The sequence below is a fragment of the Squalius cephalus genome (genome assembly GCF_949319135.1).
Source record: "Squalius cephalus genome assembly, chromosome: 25".
Lineage (NCBI taxonomy): Eukaryota > Metazoa > Chordata > Actinopteri > Cypriniformes > Leuciscidae > Squalius > Squalius cephalus.
In genome coordinates this window covers 17,309,141-17,328,870 of record NC_137146.1, presented here as the reverse complement: position 1 = coordinate 17,328,870, position 19,730 = coordinate 17,309,141, and the positions used below count along the sequence as shown (strand labels likewise).

The following is a 19,730-nucleotide window of genomic DNA, read 5'->3' as shown; positions in this document are numbered from 1 at the left end:
ATTGTTGCCCAGCACTAATTATATTATATTATATTATATTATATTATATTATATTATATTATATTATATTATATTATATTATATTATATTAATAAGGTGATTTTGGATTTCATTGTTCAGACTTCTCTAGGCTTGGGTTTTTCTGTTGTTTTTGGTTGTCCATAAAATTAACGCTCTCTGTAACATACTTTTGCACACCTAAAAACGTAACCTTTTCAAGCAAGCCGAGGGAAGATACTATTATTTTGCACTGGTTCAGCGGTTGTTTTGTGAGATTGACTCCTCTGACCTTGAACTCTAATCCTAAGATTTGCTAAGCCTTGACCTCCACATGATCCTCTGTGTAGCTTTAACCTGTCACTGTCCCTCACCATGTGTCCATGTGTCCATGTGTCTCTTTGTAAAGTGTGAATGTCTGAATCAGTTAGAGTATGCTGGCTCAGGTGAGTTTTCTTCTGTCAGTATGGGTTAGAGTGCTTTTGATCATTGGTTTACTGTCAGTATCTTCCAGTCCCTGTAACTGTTTGAGACCCTCACACACAGATGATCCCAGCTCAGACACTTCACCTGACTTCAACCCCTGCGTCACTCCTTGTCAAATCTCATGCCCACTGTATCTTTACCTGTTTACCTGTCTACCTCTTCATGTCTCAACTTTCCACCTGTCAGCAGCTTGTCTCCTGTCACTCTACATACGCCCTCTCCATCTCTCTGCCGTGTTCCCAGCCCAGACATGCACGAGACTAGTTGACATGAAATTTCAAGCAATTCCAGCAGTGTCATGTGGTGTGTTATATCTACAATTCATTTCAATGAAATTAAATGATTTTTTTTTTTTAAATTAATTATTATAAGGGATATGATCGATTAAATTAACAGATTGATTAAATTAATACCAAATATAATAATTAAATTAATTGCATGGTCAATTAATTAAGCCAATAAATATATCAATTCATGTTATTTATTTAACATACGAAATAGTAAATTAAATCAAATGAAGTTAATTCAAAGAAATGATTGCAGCAGACACAATCATTGACAAGACAAAAAACTTTAGAAGTATATTAGAAGATTTACTTTTTAAATGTTATTGTTTTTATATACTGTATATAATTGTTGGTCTTGTGTAAAATATTTGGCCATCACATATTTGGTCATTGTATTGCACTTCACTGTTTTTTTAAAGCATCCCAGCTGATTTTATTTATTTATTTTAATTATTAGTCACACTAAATTGAGATGTTAAATTGACATATTTACTTTTAAGTAAGGCTGTCAATTTAGTTCATTATAATTTATAATTTCAGCCTTACTTTATAATTCTACATTAACTGAGAGAATACATGGAATATTTGTTCTTAAATTCATGATTAAAAGTAGTGAAAATTTTCAAATAAATGGCGATGAATTAAAGGACAAAGTTTTACACCTTCCCTTATACATTTAACCTAAACTCTTGCATGTTAAGAAAATATACGGTATATGACTCTCCACATACTAACCAGTTACATAAACCAACAGCCAATATAATTCACTTATTCACTCCAAGACATTCAGTGATCTGCTATTTATACTTCGCCCCTATGACTAACGTTAATTGTAATGACAGGCGTGTAGGAGTGACTGTTTTTCCCATGCTGTCCAGATTTGCATCTCTTTTAGAAGTGCCCTGTCTCACCATCAGCTATTATATAACACTCATATACTCACATAAACACTTATGTCTGTGACCTACATCTAGCTGTCTGCATGCTTACTGTATGTGTGTGTGTTTTTATACTCCTCTCCCTTCCCGCCAGAGGCGCAGGAATCATGGGTAATACGCTGCTGCTGTTGTCATGGCCTAGATTGACCCTTTCCCTCTCGTTTGCTTGCTTCTCCTCTTTCATCTTTTGTACTAGGTGAAAGAAAACACAACCCAGTCTTTTTTGTTGTTCAGCCTGTATGTATGATGCAGCTACCTTTACGACAAGCTTTCAAAACAGTATGGATTAGGTAGTCATGACATTGTGTACATCTGTGTCAATACTTTGTGTGTGTGTGTGTGTGTGTGTGTGTGTGTGTGTACTTGTACAACTATCTTTGTATTGTAAGGATATTATATTATATTATATTATATTATATTATATTATATTATATTATATTATATTATATTATATTATATTATATTATATTATATTAAGGTGCAAAAGAGAACTCAATTCGGTACTCTCATGATATGTGAGAAGTTTTCTTTGTGCATGCATTCAAAGCACACGCCCAGATAGCCCTGACATTAGCCTGTATATCAATGGCTCAAGAGTCAAGCCTCCGTTACTAGCTCAAAAATTATGTTTTGGAATTTTCAATGGAGCCTTGGGATGAGATAAGAAATTATTCCTACAAAAAATGTGTCTGCTTTGCATCGTGGCCACATTACCACCTCGGGGTGTGCATCATTTTTCTAATAATTCAACGGCCCATCATTAATTATTACTTGCTTATGATTGATATTAAAATTCTAATTTTGTCTTAAATAAACATAATAAAAACACACACAAAAATTTGTTTTGGCGTAGTTTTAATAGATTATCTGTAGCTGAATTGTGCATTTGGTAAATGTATGAACAAAACAAAAAAACAACAAAAAAAATTACATTACAGGATTCAAATCAGATACTCCTGTCACTTAAAGCAAGAGGCTTACCTACAGGACCACTGGAGTTCTTGGTAAAAATAACTTTTATACCGAGAAATATCATTGTAAGCCGATGGGAAAATGCCTCCACCACAATTCTCAGTGTTTTATCTGGTTATATGTCAGGTGACTGTTTTAGAGGACACTGGCATATACTAGGAAGGAAGGATTTTTTCCTTCTGTGTGATTTCTCAGAATCGTCCTTGTACAGTTTACTTTCTAACAGGCTAAAACACAGTGCTTTTATAACTGTGTTGGAGCGATTTTGTAAAGATCTGTAACATTAGAAGTCCACTTTCAGTTTTAGCCAAGGTTTTCCAAAATAGTTATAATAACATGTTTTTTTGTTTGTTTTTTTTATCTTGCTTCTTTCTGTTAATAATATATTACATACAAAAAGTGGCAGCTCTATTGTTTTGTATTGCATTGACACTGCATTTGCATTGACATCGTGTTTATACTTTTTTTGGTTTTAATGAAAGGATTCGTGAGCGTGCAGAACTCGCGCTGAACAAAACCTTCACCATTTTAAACGGATTCTGACAAACTTAAACATCTGATTGGCAATTGCACGCTCAACAGATATGTCTGTGATTGGCTACAAAGCTCAACGCTGCAAAAACAAGTTGTAAATAGAAACCTTTGACGCTCTTCACAGAGCACTTTAAAGAAGCTGACTATAAGCGGGTACCGGTACTGAAGAACAGCAGGTTTGGCAGGACAAAGATTAATGTTGGCAGCCGCCAAAATATTTACAAAGTAGGAAAAATTGCTCTTAATGTAAATTTTTATAGTGTGCATGAACACTGGTGCTTTACAAGAAACGCACCAGAAAACCTCATTCTTGTCCAATGTCTGTGCTATTTCTCTCCAGAAGTTATGACTGTGCTCATCAACATGGGTGTCTATTGTTGTTGCATCTCCAGAAGTTTGAAGATGTTGTTGTTTTGCTTTTCCGTTTCTTTTTTGTTTGTAAAACAACCAAAACAGTGTTATCTCGTTGTGGACAAACAAGGCAAACACTGGCTTGCACACATATACTGATGATAAAATTTACTTTATGCACATTGAATGCATACTGTACTCTACCTGACCTGTAAAAAGTGAAGTATATTGGGCTTCAATATGTGTTTGTGCTTTAAACTGGGATCGAAGATGGTACCATTTATACTTTTTATTAGTTCATAAAGTCAGTAACTCTAAAGTCCTGTCTTCTATTAAAATTACCCTTTTATTGAATGGAATGTGACTTTTCCCTCCTCAATTTAGCTCTGTGGAAGGATTGTTTGGCCTTGCTTCTGTACTGCACCCCTGTCTACTGTCAGTGTCTACTGTTATTCATGTTTTGCAAAAGCAAAATGGTAAACCCAATGGCCTCAGTTATCCCAAGAGAATTAATGGTTTTTAGAGGGCTGTTTTTACATCTAAAAACACTAGTCTACTTCCTAAATCTTGACTTTGAACGCCTGGGGCCCCTCAATAGGGAACTGAACGTGAGCAGTAGGCATGACATGCACAGTTGGCACTGGCCACCTAAGCACAGGGATTCCCGTAACTCTGTGTGTGTGCTGAAGGAGGGGGGTTACAGTAGTGACATCTGGTCGACCCAAGGCCCTGCACAGGAAAACCACTGCGTCTGGAGAGTGGAAGCTGTGGGGTAAAGGGAAGGAGCGTCGACTGGTGGTTGGAGGGTCGATGGTTTCTTGACCGATAACAGGGAAGATAAGCTCCATTATGGAATCAAAGTAGAGCACTTAAGTGCCCCCACCTTAAACTGACCACCAGAATCATGCTTTCTGTTCAGAATGTGTCACTTAACTCTGTCTCTTTCTCTTTCCCTTTAGGTACGTTGTCATGGGGAACCTCCTCAAAGTTTTGACATGCACAGACCTTGAACAAGAGCCCAACTTCTTCCTCGATTTTGAAAGTGAGATTCTCCCCTTTCTATAGAAATAAACTCTTTCATTTCTTACTTGTAAACAGTCTTCCATTCTTTAAGCTTCCTTCACAATATGCACTACTTTAGTATCGCATGTGTCCTTGTTGGTATGTTTGGGCACTTTGTCATCAACTTTGCCATTAAGATGTGTAGGTCATCACCCGGTCACCATATAAATAATGCCAGTTCCCCTTTGGAACTTGATACTATCTAAAACTCCTTTCCCCTGGAGACTGGTTCATGAACCACAAACAATCTGCTACCATCTCATTTGTCTGAACCTAAAAACTCCCTTCAAAGCAAAGGAAGGTGAATAAACCAAAGAAAAGAAGACAGTGGAAAACAAGAGTTTCCTGGCTTTTATTGCCCTTGCCCACAGAACATTTCCACCCTACAATGTTTGTCTCGATTTTTAATCACAGTAGCTGTTTCTTTGAAGAAAGACAGGGGGCGATATGAAGTCACTTCGAAATCATTGGCTCATTCATGGGTCATCAGGCAGACACCTATAAGAACGAGTAAGAAAAAGTTATGTAACACTAATAAAGAGGATGGGAGTGCGAGAGACTCCAAGACACAGAGCACTGGAACAGGACCTACTGTACCAAGATGTGAACATAAAATCGGAAAGACTATTGCAATCTTAATGTGTGGCATCTGAATGCTTGGTGAGAAAGGAGGTGGCCCTTCATTTCTTAAATTGCACTTGAAGCCAGCTGTAGTTAAAAGCTGCCAATGTCTAATTGAGTTTTCTCTTTAGATGTGGGCCTGAAGTTTCCACCATTTAAAATTCCACAGTTTGCCTTTTGAACGTATGAAACTGGCTCAGCTGTGGAAGTTTGACTCATTTACTCTTTAAGGCCCCAGCTAGGCTCTGTTAAATGAGTAATTCACCCCAAAATTTGAATACTGTCATTTTTCTCTATTATAGAACAGTCTGTATGGCCTAACAAACACTTTAACAAGCTGATAGTGATGTCACATTTGGACTATGTATATGCAACGTTCATGTTCCAAGTTTAAACTTATTGAGTGTAGTTATGGGCAAATTTCAGATGCTGTTTTTGCAACTTTGAAGATCACTACAGGAAGGAACATTCCAAACAAATGTGAGCAAGCAAATCACTTAACAAATGGTTTGTTAGGGTGTACTTACACTAGGCGATCGGAGCCATTCTTGAGCACGTTTGGTACCCTAAGTCTAGTTCACTTAACTAGTGTGATCACTTTGTATCGTGCCCTGGCCCGCTTGAAGAGGTGTGCTTGGGCACAAGATCAGTTGAACTTGAGGTACCATGTAGTGTGAATGGTAACTACGCCAGAATGGAATGGCTGCTACTAGTTTGTGTGTGTTACTGTCACCATTACAACAGCAAGTATATTCTGTTACTACTTGGATAGTACACCTTTCAATAAATTTTTATAACGGGTCTGGTTCTCACCTTATTGATGAACAGGAATTGTAATTTGCAAGTAAAGCTGCAAAATCTTCCCTTAATGTCAGCTGCCTCTGTAATAATCTTCATCTGCAACAAATCGCTGCACTACATAAATTACAAATCTATTTGGCAAGCCATTAGTAAGAGCGCAGTTCTTGTTTTCTTCTAAACAATGTTTTGCCTTATTTTATGTTTATCTTTTTTATGTTTTTGTCTAGACTAAAATAGCTATGTTTTCTATTTTAATACATTTTAAAATTGCTGTTGTAGCAAGGTTAGATGTTGTGGGAAGAAGGAGGCGGGAACCGGCAAACATTCAAAAACTTTAATAAACGTAAAATAAACAAATACAAAATGAAAGTAAAGACAGCAGCCCCTCACAGATGACTGCTGTCATATATAACAAAACACAACATAAATCCAGGCCTGTCTTCTCTCGATCTTCACTGTCGTCGCTCCTCCTTTATGCTTCCGCTCCTCCGTGAGAGATACGAGACTGGTGCGTTGCACAGGTGTCGCTCATTATCAATCTTGTCCTTGTCGCCACAGCAATTTATTCAAAATATTAAGAGAAAGTTGAAGAATTTTTTTAATTTTTTAAATAGAAATATTTTTTAAATGATAAATGTTTTTTTGTTTTGTTTTTTGTCAGTTTTGGTCAATTTAATGAGTCACAAAAAGTATTAATTTCTTTAAAAAAAAAATAATAAAAAAAATCTTGCAGTCTCCTAGACTTTTAAATGGTAGTGAAATGTATGATGTACCAAATGTTACAGTAATGCCCTTCTTCCTTCAGAGTACTCACTATTTGGAGTTGGTAGGGCACAGTGATAGTGGAATTTGCCCATAGTATCAGCAATTAAAATGCTTAAATCTAGTGTACAAAGTTTCACTAAGTAATCCGTTTTCTTTGTTCTATCCTTCATTTTATCCTTGCCTCAATCTCTAAGGTATAAAGCTCTGATTCCTGTTCATGAGTTGCATACCTACAGTATGTTCACTCTTAATGTGTCAGACATTGACGAAATGTGACCTTGAAAGACCTTTTAATTAAAGACCTTGAAGTCTACTTAATTTATTCCCTTTTCTCTCTCTCTCTCTACCTCCAGATGCCCAGCCAACAGAAGCAGAGCGGGAAACGTGGGAAGAAGTGGATGTGGTCCTGAAGGATGCTCTGGGAATACTTGACGAACTACAGGCGTATAAAGGCGCGGGCCAAGAGATACGAGAGGTACACGCAAGATCTGTTATGTTTGACTCATATTATGTATGCACATACATACAGTTGTTCAAATAAAATGTGTCTACTTGAGTAAATAAATTCACTCAAAATGAGTTGAGGGAACAATATTGGTGGCTTTAAAACAGCTCATTTTGTGTGTGTGTTATTTGAAATTCTCTGCTCCGCTCAATCACGCCTCTGTACTAGTGAGTGTCAGTGTGATTGATACTCTGGTTGCCATGGATACTGCTGCTATATAGATACAGTTGCTAAGGACTGGTGTCTTCTGCAGAATGAAAGTGAATGTTTTCTTTTATTTCTTTTTTCTAATTTGCTCAATAGAACACGGTGCATTCCTTTTATGTCAGCACACTCAGTAATTATTTTAATGAGCCACATGTATTTGGAAATTGAAAAGCACACTGAGGTAGAGAGAGAAAGCATTAACTAGATGTTCTTAATGTAAAAAAAAAGAAAGAAAAAACCTTTAAACATCTTGTGTATTTGGTTTTGGATTTGATCATCCTCAAATTGCCCCCCTCAAGAGCACATCATTTAAAAGCTTCATCCCACGTACACAATTCTCATGATGTCATAAAATAATATGTTCCATTCAGACTTGTGGAAACATTATTTATAAGTCGCCAGATGTTGTGTTATTGTGATGTTTGTTTTTTCAGGCAATCCAGAACCCTAATGACGAGGCATTACAAGACCAGGCGTGGGCTGCTGTGGTGCCACTAGTAGGCAAACTAAAGAAGTTCTACCAATTTTCACAGAGATTAGGTATATTAGCCTATTTTTCTAAGTAGTTATTTGGGGTTTAACAATACACTCATGTCACGATTTGATACAACTCCCCATACTGAACTCACGATTCGATACTATCACGATATTTTAAGCCAAAATAAAGAAGAGTTTTTTTTTACTATTATTTCTTTATTATTATTATTATTATTATTATTAAAGTAATATTATTATTATTATTATTGTTATTATTATTATTGTATTATTATCAGGACCCACCAATATTCCCCCAATGTATTATTATACATTAAATTCAACATTATATATACAGTAGTAGTTTAATGTTAGCCTGGCAAGCCAGACCTACAGCAAGATGTTAGGTCTGGCAACTCACCATAGACACGGCTCAATCCGAGGGGCGGGATAAACGGCTGTCTTTCAAATTCCCTCTGCACGCAATAGGAGCGCTTCAACCAACCAGAGCGTTTTCCCAACAGCGGAGCTAACGTTAGTTGATAGATTCAACTTTTGAATCTGGCCGGCAAAACTACGAACACATCTTCCTTTTTTAAGAATGACTTAAGTGCCGTTCTTTGCTCTTTTCTCAAAGAAAAACTTAACTCCAAGTCCTCCAGAGTCGCGGCCAAAGCCGATTCGAAAGACTGTTCTCCAGCAGCAGCAGCCATTCTTTGTTTTCAAGTAGTAGGGAACCGTCGCAACTCTGTCGTCATTATGTTAAGCCCGCCGACTCTATACACGATGTGATTGGCCTGACCCAATTTAGGTTTTTACAGCTCCGAAAGTCAATGGAGAGTTGCTAGACTACCCTGGCTGCAAAATACATTTTGCTGCCGCTAGGGTGCGTCTAGATTTCTAGGCTAGTTTAATATAGTAATGTCACTGAAACTCCGTAAACGTAAATTTTTTTCTCACACAGTACTCGTGCTTTCAATGCAGGCATTCGTTGGATCTCTTAAACAGACTCGCTATGTCCCGTCTCTCCCGCTATTAATGCACTATAAATAAGAATAAACCATCTAAATCGCTTTGAATAATCATACTGCTAAAACTAAATGTGATATTTAAATTATGTTTGCGCTTTCACTTTGAGGAGTGCCTTTCAGATGGTCAATGCAATCAATAGCAGTCGCAAGAAAGCATGTCAAAATGACTATTCCCAAACTGTAAATGGTTAGTTCATCCAAAAATTGTAATTCTGCATTTACTCACTCTCATGTTGTTTTCACACGTCATGCAAGCATTTGAGTGTCTGTTTTAACTACAGTATGCACGCCATTGTAAATCTGTTCATCATATAAAGCTATTGTGTCTCTTCAGAAGACTTGGATTTGGATTAGATCACTCACTCAATTAATTATTTTTACGATGCCTTTGTGACATTTTTTTGGATCTTTTAAGTTTTAGGGGAATGGACTTTAAATGGAGGGACAGAAATAATTTTCATAAAAAATATCTTCACTTGTGTTGGTAAGTTGAATGAAAATCTTATAGGTTTGAAATGACATGAGGGTGAGTAGGCCTACATGATGACAGAATTAAAAATTTTGGGTAAATTAGCTTATACTTTATAAATACAGTAAGCTGAACCTTGGATAAAACTATCTCTATATCGTAAATCGTATCGTTACACCCCTAGTAGTTACGCAACATTTTAAGAGAACATTTTTGCCGTCATTTGCCCTCATCATTCAAGTTGATGATTTTTCAATTTAACTCAAAAGGATATGTTTAACAGAATGTCCAGGCTGCTCTTTTCCATATATTGAAAGGAAATGGGCACACAGTCGCAAAAAATGTCAAGAAAGCACCATAAGTACTGTTGAAATTAATTAATTGTCTTAATTTGCCCGTCTGCAAGAAATCAGTATAAACATTTTGCTTAACATCTTTTCTTATGTTGTGTAGAAGAAAGCAATTTATGCAGATGGCATGATTTAGGGGAAAAAATGGCCTTATGGTGATTTTTCTGATGAAAAAGTATAGAATATGATTTAAAAATAATAATAAAAAAGTTTGATGTGCTTGTTTGTAGGGCTACACAATGTGGCCAAAAGTTTTGTGGTTATGTATCAATATGTCTATAAAGTAATAATAACAATAATAATCACAGTCTTTGTGATTTTGATCATTTTACTACGCCATATCGTGAGTTTTGTTTTTTTGGTTAATCATGCAGCCCTACATACAGTTTTGTCATTTTTAGGTGAACTGTCTCTTTCAATGTGCTTAAAAGCCATTAGCAGTATCTGTTTCAGCGAGTTTTTAAAGCTGTAAACGTCTTACAAATTAAATACACACTAACACTTTGTGTGCAAACACACTAACACCTGAGCTGCCCCTGGGAAGTACCACAGCTGGTCTTTTCATAATCTCACACAAAACACTGGGTAGCAATGGTTGGGGGAGCACACTAGCTGACGGATGGGCTTAAATGCTATAAATGTTACAAACCTCTCACTGAAATGCATAGATAAAAACGATCATGATATCTAATGGCTTCCTTAGCTGTTTTGCCCATCAAAACACAGGAATGTTAGCGACTTAATAAGACCAAGTGGGTTGAAGGTGATCTTGCCCTGAAGACCTTGAAGCCCTGTCCTTTAAGTCCATGAAATGGCTTTTGAACCAGTAGTCAATGAGCGCAGCCCCTCACCAAGTGTCTGCCATACATTACATAACTCACCGAACTGGGTCATCTTGCTTTCCCGCTCTTTCTGCTCCAGAACACTGAACTAATTTTGGCGCAATCTCTCATGCCTGACATGCTTTGCTAATCTACACTGATCACTTGGCATGTAGTTCTTTCATATGACGATGAACCTGTCTGTAAAGAAATAATAATTTAATATATGTAATGAATATTTATAAAAAATAAAATAAAAAAAAACTCTAAAAAGTGACTAAATATAATCTACTAAAGTTTTGTTTTTGAATCATTTATGTACTGGAAAAATTAAATGTATTTACAACCTATGCTTTATTTAGTTAATGCAATTTCTTGGCTTTTTTTTCTGTTTTAACTTTTTTTTATTTTTTCAGTTTAAAGTCAACTGGTTCATCTTAAACTACTGTCATTCCTCAGTATATCTATCATTTTAACATTGCCCGCGTATCTCGTGTCATCTCTCTCGCTTTCTCATGATGTGATGAGATGTGACGTGTACTCCCTCACCCCAGCCTTTCATTCCTCTCATCTGCCGGCCTCGTCCTCACGCTCCATTCTCAGCATGCACTCTTAAAAGCCGCTCGTGTCTAGCTCTGTTTTGACTGGGATGAGAGTAGTGTGCTTCCTTGGCCATTTTTAATCAGCTCCTCTGCCCTGCCAAGCTGACTAAAGCAGATGGAGGTCATTACCGTACGGCAAATCTGCTCAATTTACTCTACATACTGCTGCCGCTTGAGTCACCAGCCTGAACCCCCCCACCTCTCTCTCTTGCGCTCTCTCGCTCCGCTGTGGAGAGGAGCCTGTATGAGTGTACAGGCTTGACTGTGTAAAACTTTACATCTAGAAATCTCTTGGTTTCTCAGAGCCATATGGGAAAAATAGGTTTATTGACATAGCTACCCTTTGTCATACCCTCTTCAGACGGGAATGATTGCTGCAATTGCCAAACAAGCCAATAAAAATAAAGCTGAAAACCCCCAATATTGTTTTAACTTTTAGAGCAGACTTAACCTGAATGCTCACTTGTTCATAAACTGTTGTTGATGCATGGATTTAAAGCCACATTACCCAACCATTGCTTTCTTCTTTCCATTGCTTTCTTTAAAGATGCAGCATGACTTACTTTAGCAATTTCGCAATACTAGCAACAGCAAAACATGAATCATTGTAAAGGCACCTCTGTTTGGTTTTGTTTATATGTATATTTTAAGACTTGTAAATGAGATCAGAATTAAAAAGTAGTTGGACCTTGGGTCGATGTGGCCAGACTGAGATCATACTGTACCTCAACCATAAACTCTTTATGGCTGCTGGACTGACTCTTATGTAATGTAATTGCTCTAACATGCTGCTGTGTACTGTATTGCCTCAATAAAGTAATGGAGAGAACGAGAATGGGAATTGTGGGTTAAGAACAGCCTCTTAAGTCATTGAGGCATCTACTGGGGCTCAGAGCATCACCTTGTGTTAGTGGAGAACATCTTAGAAACTTCAGATTAGGCCCTTATGGAGGAGACCTTATGTGTGTGCATCGGAGCAAATAGTTTGATCTTATGTATTAAAGAACCTTTATTAGGTTATGTATGATACCAGATGTTTATATTGTTTGTTGCCAAAGTTCATTCTTGTTGTTGGTCTGCAGGCAGTATGAATCAATATGCCAGCATATCACATACATTCTTAGCATGTGTTTTGTATCAGTTTTACCATTTAGTAAACCTGAAAATTTTATAGAATCTGACATACAGCCAAATGTATTTTATTCAGGGGTTGTGTTATGCAAAATTGAATATATTAGTATATTGTTCAGATTTCAGAATGAGTCAGATTATTTGCCAATCATAAACAGCCACCCTTGAATTGGTTCTAATTACTTGCCAGAATATACATTTAATAATATTTTTACATGTAACTTTAAACCATTTATTTATAAGTAATTTGTTAAATCAATAAGCTGCTCAAATGAAGCTGAACTGACCCCTGTGTGACTCTACAGAAGCAGCACTGCACAGTCTATTGAGAGCACTCACTAGTGAGACATACGATGACCCCACACAGCATCTGGAGAGAGAGCAGGCCCTCGCCAAACAGTTCGCTGAGATCCTACACTTCACACTGCGCTTTGATGAGCTCAAGGTGAGGACCATATCTCAATAAATATTCCTTTGTTTACCTAATGGCAAAATATATACAGTGGGGAGAACAAGTATTTGATACACTGCCGATTTTGCAGGTTTTTCCACTTACAAAGCATGTAGAGGTCTGTAATTTTTATCATAGGTACTCTTCAACTGTGAGTGACGGAATCTAAAACAAAAATTCAGAAAATCACATTGTATGATTTTTTAAGTAATTAATTAGCATTTTATTGCATTGCAAAATATCCATTATTCTTGTCATTAAAAAGTTTCAATATGAAAAAAATCTTAATGGATCTAAAAACATTCTTCAGTTCTTTATGTAAAATATATTTCCTTTTATTTCTTTTATTTTTGCGGTTAAATGTGACCTAAACCTGTTTTCATGTGATTCACCCATTTTGATGTCAATGAGTAGAAATTATTCATTAGTTAAATGTTCTCTAGTCAAATGAAATGCATGATTAAAATATGAGCTCATCATGTAAGTCAGCAGAATTTTAAAATGCAGCCTGCTATTACACATTACCATGCGATAGATGAGACTGACCTGGATGTGATGCCTTAACTAGCTTCCCCTTCTCACTAATGACATGCTAATTGTGATTAGAAACCAGCTAATGAGAAAATAATTACTTTCCAATAGCACCAGCCAGTTTTTGCTCCCTCAGGTGCTTGCCAAACCTTTATCGACATTTAAGATCATAGAAGCTTTTGAGCTTTGGCTCTCTTTCATTCTCTTATCCTCTGCTTAAACACCTGCTGTTTCTTTTACACCAAATTTATAATGCAGAACGGACAGTTAAAAGTGCTTATGTCAAGACGACATCACTCTGAGCTAAATTGTGCTCGGATTTTCACTCCTCTGACCATGTCAGAACCTCAGACACTCACACAACCCTAAATGACTGAACAGTAAACCACCTAATTTGTCCCGGTTATGTGTCCAAAAAAATCAAATCATGTTTCGTCTAGCCGTTTTCTTATTCGTCTCAGCACCAACACTAGCGCCTTTCTTGCTCTTTCTAATGCAAGCATTCACATACACCCCGACGCCCTGCGGCACGGAGCTGGGATGTCCCAATTAAAATGCCCCCCCCCCCAGATGGGGTTGCTAAATGTGAGAAAGTAGGGGGTGTAAGGTGGCATGCCAACCTCCATCCAACCATGCCCTCCTCTCAGCTTGGCGCAGTGACCTACTTCAGCCCGCCAATGCCGTAGTGCCGTACGCTGCAGGGATGGGATAGGAAGGGTCTATCTGTCTGGTCTGACAGTTCATGGACTGAATACCAGCTCTGCATTAGTTTTGTGGACAAGGATGTCAATTGAGAACATTATATTCATTTCATCTGAGAGTTATCTTTGTAATTAAACTTTGGAAAAACCTGTTGTACACAATCTGCCACATCCCCTCTGATTGATAGTTTATACAAATAGCAAGTAAACGCATGTGCATGTGTCTTTTTGCTGTGATATTTTTATCAATCATTCAAGATGAACAGTTACTGGACTGAAGCAACTTAGGTCTACTTGATCATCCATACATCCTTTTTAGAAGAAAAATGTATTAAATATTATACATCAGACTTTCAGATCTCTCAGTTATTATTGTATTGCATTGCATTATGTTTTGCCCCCACAATAAAAACTACAGAGCTTTGATCTTAAAGCTAAGCATTTAAATATAATCTTAAGACATTATTGGGAGATATAGAGTGACAACTCATATTTATATGCATTTCATGTAAGTAGTCTGTACTGTTATAAAGATCATATTGATTTAGATTAAACAAGCCATCATAATTTCATCCTAAGTTATGGCCATATATATAACAGCAACTGTACAATATTGCATATTTTTGTTTGGGCCTCTGAATAAAATTGAGGTGTGAGCTGTGGTCTGTCGTCTTGATTATCACCCCCTCCTTTGTCACAAAAATTTGTCACCCAACACTAAACTGAACATGACTCTTCATTAAAGCATATTTATCCATCTGTCACAAGCTGCGTTACTCTTCAGGTTTAAACAATACTTCAATAGGGGATCCATGGGTCCCAGACAGTCTAGGTCCTGACAGATAAAGATTGCTCTGATTACCTAAAGGAACTGTTAGTCATTTAAGTAAAGCTTGAGCTAATCCTGTAAGTGTTCTTTGCCTTCTAGGCTACCAGCCTGTATTTGTCTACCTCAGTCCTGTCACACCAGCAATTGCATGGAGATTTGCCTCCCTTTATTAATTGGTTAAATTTATTAATGGTTCTTGTTAAAGCAAGCATCATTATTAATATTGTTCATACTTGGAATTGCGGGTTGTTTATAAACCCATAACTTTGAGTATTAAACTTCATTGTGTTACTCTGAGAGATGAGCTATTAGTTTTCTAAAGGGTCAGACTTGTGATTACCGCCTAGCAGACAAAAAAAAATCAACAGTTTGGCTGCTTAATATTTTGTGATACATTTTTTTATATAAATTTTTTTTTTTTCAAGATTCTTTAATGGATAGAAATTCAAAATGTGTTCATTCTTTTTCAGATGACAAATCCTGCTATTCAGAATGACTTCAGTTATTACAGGAGGACTCTAAGTCGGATGAGGATCAATAACGTTCCTGTGAGTTTTCTCGAAAATTTAAACTGTCACCTCTCTATTGCTATGACTTTCTTGTAGTCTTTTCTCTCGTCCTCTTCCCTCTTTCTTTTTCTAATCATCATTCTGTGCTACATTTCTCTCCCCATTTAACTTTTTATCCACACACACTCAAATATATATAAAAAAAATTATATATATAATCTTTTAATTAAAAGTGCATCTTTGAAGCAACTCTTGATTTTATTTAAACTCCTTCCATATAACTAACACACTTCCTTTTTCCTTTCTCACACAAAACTCAAGCACTCAGCCACTTGCACACACCAGCCCTCAGGGGACTGTTGAGGACCCAAACAGAAAATGGTCTCCCACTGGGAGAGCGAGTGAGTTCTGAGATGCTCACTGAAGTGCATTGAGGTGCACCAATATAGTGTGACACCTGATCTGTGGTCAGCTTTTGTGCCTGTCCTCCCCAGAGACGTCCTGCCCTCCTAGGACTAAATATCTGATCTGAGATCGGGCCACATACATAGCCCTGGGGGACACCATGCAGTCTTCATACCTTGTTTAGTGAAATGACGCTGGTTTTCCCCTCATATTCTCCCAGACTGAATTCAGAAGCCCCACTGTGGCTCCCCAGGGCCCTAATACTGAAAGAAAGCTAAATGCATCACTCTGGAAACCCATCTCCACATCTGCCACTTGCCCCAATTTAGACTATAGTTTAATATTTTTAGATGTGACACACCCGAATGTGCAGGTGAATGCAGTTTAAGATTAAACTGCTTTCTTAATAAATAAAAAATACATTTGTTGTCTGGCTGTTCCCAGGGTGAAACTGATATTTTTGCTTTTATGAAATGCGTTTTCAAGTAACTGCTAAATCAGTAGATTTAGACAGATTTAATAGCACTGAAAAAAATTTCAATTATGTATCACATATTTTGAGAAAATAACTAAAACTCAACTTCCTGTTTAAATCTGTTTTTTTTTTTGCTTTTCCCACCTTTATCCCAAATCATTGTTTCTCGACAGAACCTATCTATGCCATTAACCAAAATGACTTATGGTATTGAAGGATATTCAGTTTTTATAATGCCAGCTTTGTGAACTTGCAAAACTTTGGCTGATATACAGTCCCTCCCCGTTTAACAAAAGGGTTGAGAAACATCCATCCATTTTTTTTTTGAAAGACAATTTTTTTAATATGCAGTACATTAATAATGTATTAGCATTTTTGACACATTTTTTCACCTGAGAAATTGGGGCACAAGAGAAAAAGCCTCTTGATTCCTATCCATCTTCACACTGTTCCCTTTATGGTCTACTATTAATCATTTTCATGAGGCATTTGACTGTGACAATTTCTGAGAAAGGGGTCAGAAAGAAAAATCTGTTCTAAACTGTTCTTCCTAAAATAAAATTAGTGTTCCTTTTTGCTTAACTCCATTAACAATGTTTTTGGTATCTGTCTATATAGGCAGAGGGAGAAAATGAAGTGAATAATGAGCTGGCCAATCGGATATCTCTTTTTTATGCTGATGCCACGCCCATGCTGAAGACATTAAGTGATGGCACAACAAAATTTGTTTCTGAGGTAACAAAAATGTTTAAAATCAATTCTCAGTGATATTTTCAAAATATAACTTGTAAAGAATAACTAATTCTTTGGCTTTTGCCCAACAGAATAAAAACTTGCCCATTGAAAATACCACAGATGTATTGAGCACCATGGCAAGCGTGTGCAAAGTTATGTTGGAAACCCCGTAAGTTTGCCATTTTCTCATCTGTCTGATGACACCATAAAGTTTGCAGTCTATTAAAAACTAAAGTAGAATCAATCCACTAGAAATTGGGAGGTAAATAATTTGCTTATTCTCTGATTTTGTTTGGATATAGAGAGTATCGGAGCCGCTTCAGCAGTGATGAAACCGTTTCCTTCTGTCTGCGTGTCATGGTCGGGGTTATCATACTTTACGACTATGTCCATCCTGTCGGCGCATTCGCAAAGTCCTCCAAAATAGACGTGAGTGAAACCATCATCTCCCATTACTTGCAAACCCATCTCCTAACTGCTTTCCCCTCTCTCTAGGCACTAGGACTGACTCATAATCATAGTGCTTAGAAAACGTGGTGATGGCTCTCTCGCAGCGTCATGACTCATGAGGTTCAGTGCTGTCATTACTGTGCCACTCTAACCATGGCTTTTCCCCCCCAAACAGATGAAAGGATGCATTAAAGTGCTCAGAGATCAGCCACCAAACAGTGTGGAAGGTCTTCTAAATGCTCTCAGGTACTGTGTTCAACAAGCCAACATTCAGTGGCTTATTCAGTTAATCTCACCATTTAAGTTTTTCATCCCTGTTTACAATGAGCTATTTTGCCTTATTTTTTTTTTTTTTAAATAATTTGTAAAAAAAAAAATTTTTTTATTAAATCAATTTAAAATACAAAAAAATTGTTATAATTTAAATAGATGTTTTTATACTAATAACGATATAAATTTGTTCAAATAAATAATAATTATTATAATTGAAATAGTTATTTATGAATTCAAATTAAATTAATTTAAATTAAAAGGGCAATTCAGAAACCCTTGTTAGCGACAACAAAAATGACAGCAATTAGAAAACAGCAGTTAAGAAGCATCTGATCATAGAGATGTGGATATGTTTGCACAAGATCTCCGATTAATACATAAAAAAAGCGATTAATACATACAAATTCTTACATATAGCCCCTTTAAAATAAGTAATAATTTATTTCGATTTTCTTTTACACATTATGATAAGTAGTACTTGTAATTGTGTCACTCTCAGCATCATTTGTAGGAAGAGTCAGTGTCCATCACACAACTGCACTTGTTACAAAAACCATGATTTAGTGTGTGTGTGTGTGTGTGTGTGTGTGTGTGTGTGTGTGTGTGTGTGTGTGTGTGTGTGTGTGTGTGTGTGTGTGTGTGTGTGTGTGTGTGTGTGTGTGTGTGTGTGTGTGTGTGTGTGTGTGTGTGTGTCTCACATTTAGATTTATTTAATTTTTTTCATATTTTCTTTGGTGGCTTCATGAGATATGCACTTTGTGGACGATATCCTGGATCATGATTATGCTCTGCTGAACAATAATGCTTGTTTGGCAACAGTCCTGAAGATGGCTTGACGTGTGGCAAAATACTGCAGCAAATATAATTAATACTTAATGTCTTCTGTGCAGGTACACAACAAAACATCTTAATGACGAGTCGACCACTAAGACCATTAAAAGCATGCTGCAGTAGCAACAAACTCTGGGACATACACCACTGGCCTCAAGCAAAAGCTCAGGAGATGCACATACACTCTCTCTCCTGGACTAAAGCGATGCACAGAATGTTTTTCCTTTTTTTTTTTTTTTTTATGAAACAGAAAAAAATCAGCTTCTCTAATCTTTCCTTGTCTTTTTACAAAGCAGATGCTACTGGCGTTATGTGTGGTTTTCTGTGCCAAAATGGTTTTGCTGAAATCCCTTGTTTTTAATGTTCCTAAAAGACAGCCATGCTACTGATGGCAGCTATGAAAGCATTGTTAGATTATATTTGTGGTAAATGTTTTAATTTAGCTTGTTTCCCTATAAAGGGAGGGTGTGTTTTGACTTGAATATAAATATCTATATATTATCTATATGATCTAAATACACACAATTATATAAAAAGAGAGAAATATATTATTTTTGTTTGAATTAATATTTAATGTTACATCCACTGCATGGCAAAATGATTACATTTCTTCTATTTAAAAGAAAACTAATGTTTCAAATTCATTTGTGTGTTTGATTTTGTGTAAAGGAAACGTTTAAATTATGTTTTGAAAGGTACTTGGAGATGAAAAATGGAGATTAATTGATAGATCTTTTCAAGTTTTATATTTTTTATAGTTCTTGATTTAAGTCTTTTTTTTTTCATAGGTGTTATAATTTTCTGTTTTCGTTCTTTTTTGATCTGAAAACTAGCTTTCAAAAACTGTGATAGATGGTAATCTGTGTCAGATGTGATGACAACATGATCTTAAGAGGAAATAAAATGCTTTCATTTTTATTATGAAATGTTTACTTTTTTCAAATGCAGTGTTGCTAAGGTGTATGCTAATGATTAGCACACATCTGGTGATTTGCAATTAAGCTGTGGCATTGCATAACATAGTCATGTTTGAATTTTGGCACAGTGCAGCTTATTCACAAGATCGTCTGAAGCTTTTTTTATATATCCTGAAATATTAATAAATCAATAGTTTAGGGGTAGGTGTATCTGAAATG

At 36.4% G+C, this 19,730-nt stretch overlaps 1 protein-coding gene across 1 annotated transcript in view; it reads left to right on the top strand.

Annotated features, from left to right (window-relative positions):
- fam49bb (family with sequence similarity 49 member Bb) overlaps nucleotides 1-19,517 on the top strand; it is a 52,303-nt gene extending 32,786 nt beyond the window's left edge. Inside the window, exons 3-12 of the mRNA XM_079863003.1 lie at nucleotides 4,525-4,607; nucleotides 7,168-7,289; nucleotides 7,961-8,066; nucleotides 12,710-12,849; nucleotides 15,387-15,464; nucleotides 16,924-17,040; nucleotides 17,130-17,209; nucleotides 17,343-17,469; nucleotides 17,666-17,736; nucleotides 18,654-19,517. Coding sequence (XP_079719129.1) covers nucleotides 4,535-4,607; nucleotides 7,168-7,289; nucleotides 7,961-8,066; nucleotides 12,710-12,849; nucleotides 15,387-15,464; nucleotides 16,924-17,040; nucleotides 17,130-17,209; nucleotides 17,343-17,469; nucleotides 17,666-17,736; nucleotides 18,654-18,717 — 978 coding nt within the window. The 5' untranslated portion in view covers nucleotides 4,525-4,534 and the 3' untranslated portion in view covers nucleotides 18,718-19,517. The remainder of the gene's footprint in view (nucleotides 1-4,524; nucleotides 4,608-7,167; nucleotides 7,290-7,960; nucleotides 8,067-12,709; nucleotides 12,850-15,386; nucleotides 15,465-16,923; nucleotides 17,041-17,129; nucleotides 17,210-17,342; nucleotides 17,470-17,665; nucleotides 17,737-18,653) is intronic.
- Nucleotides 19,518-19,730: the final 213 nt, after the last annotated feature.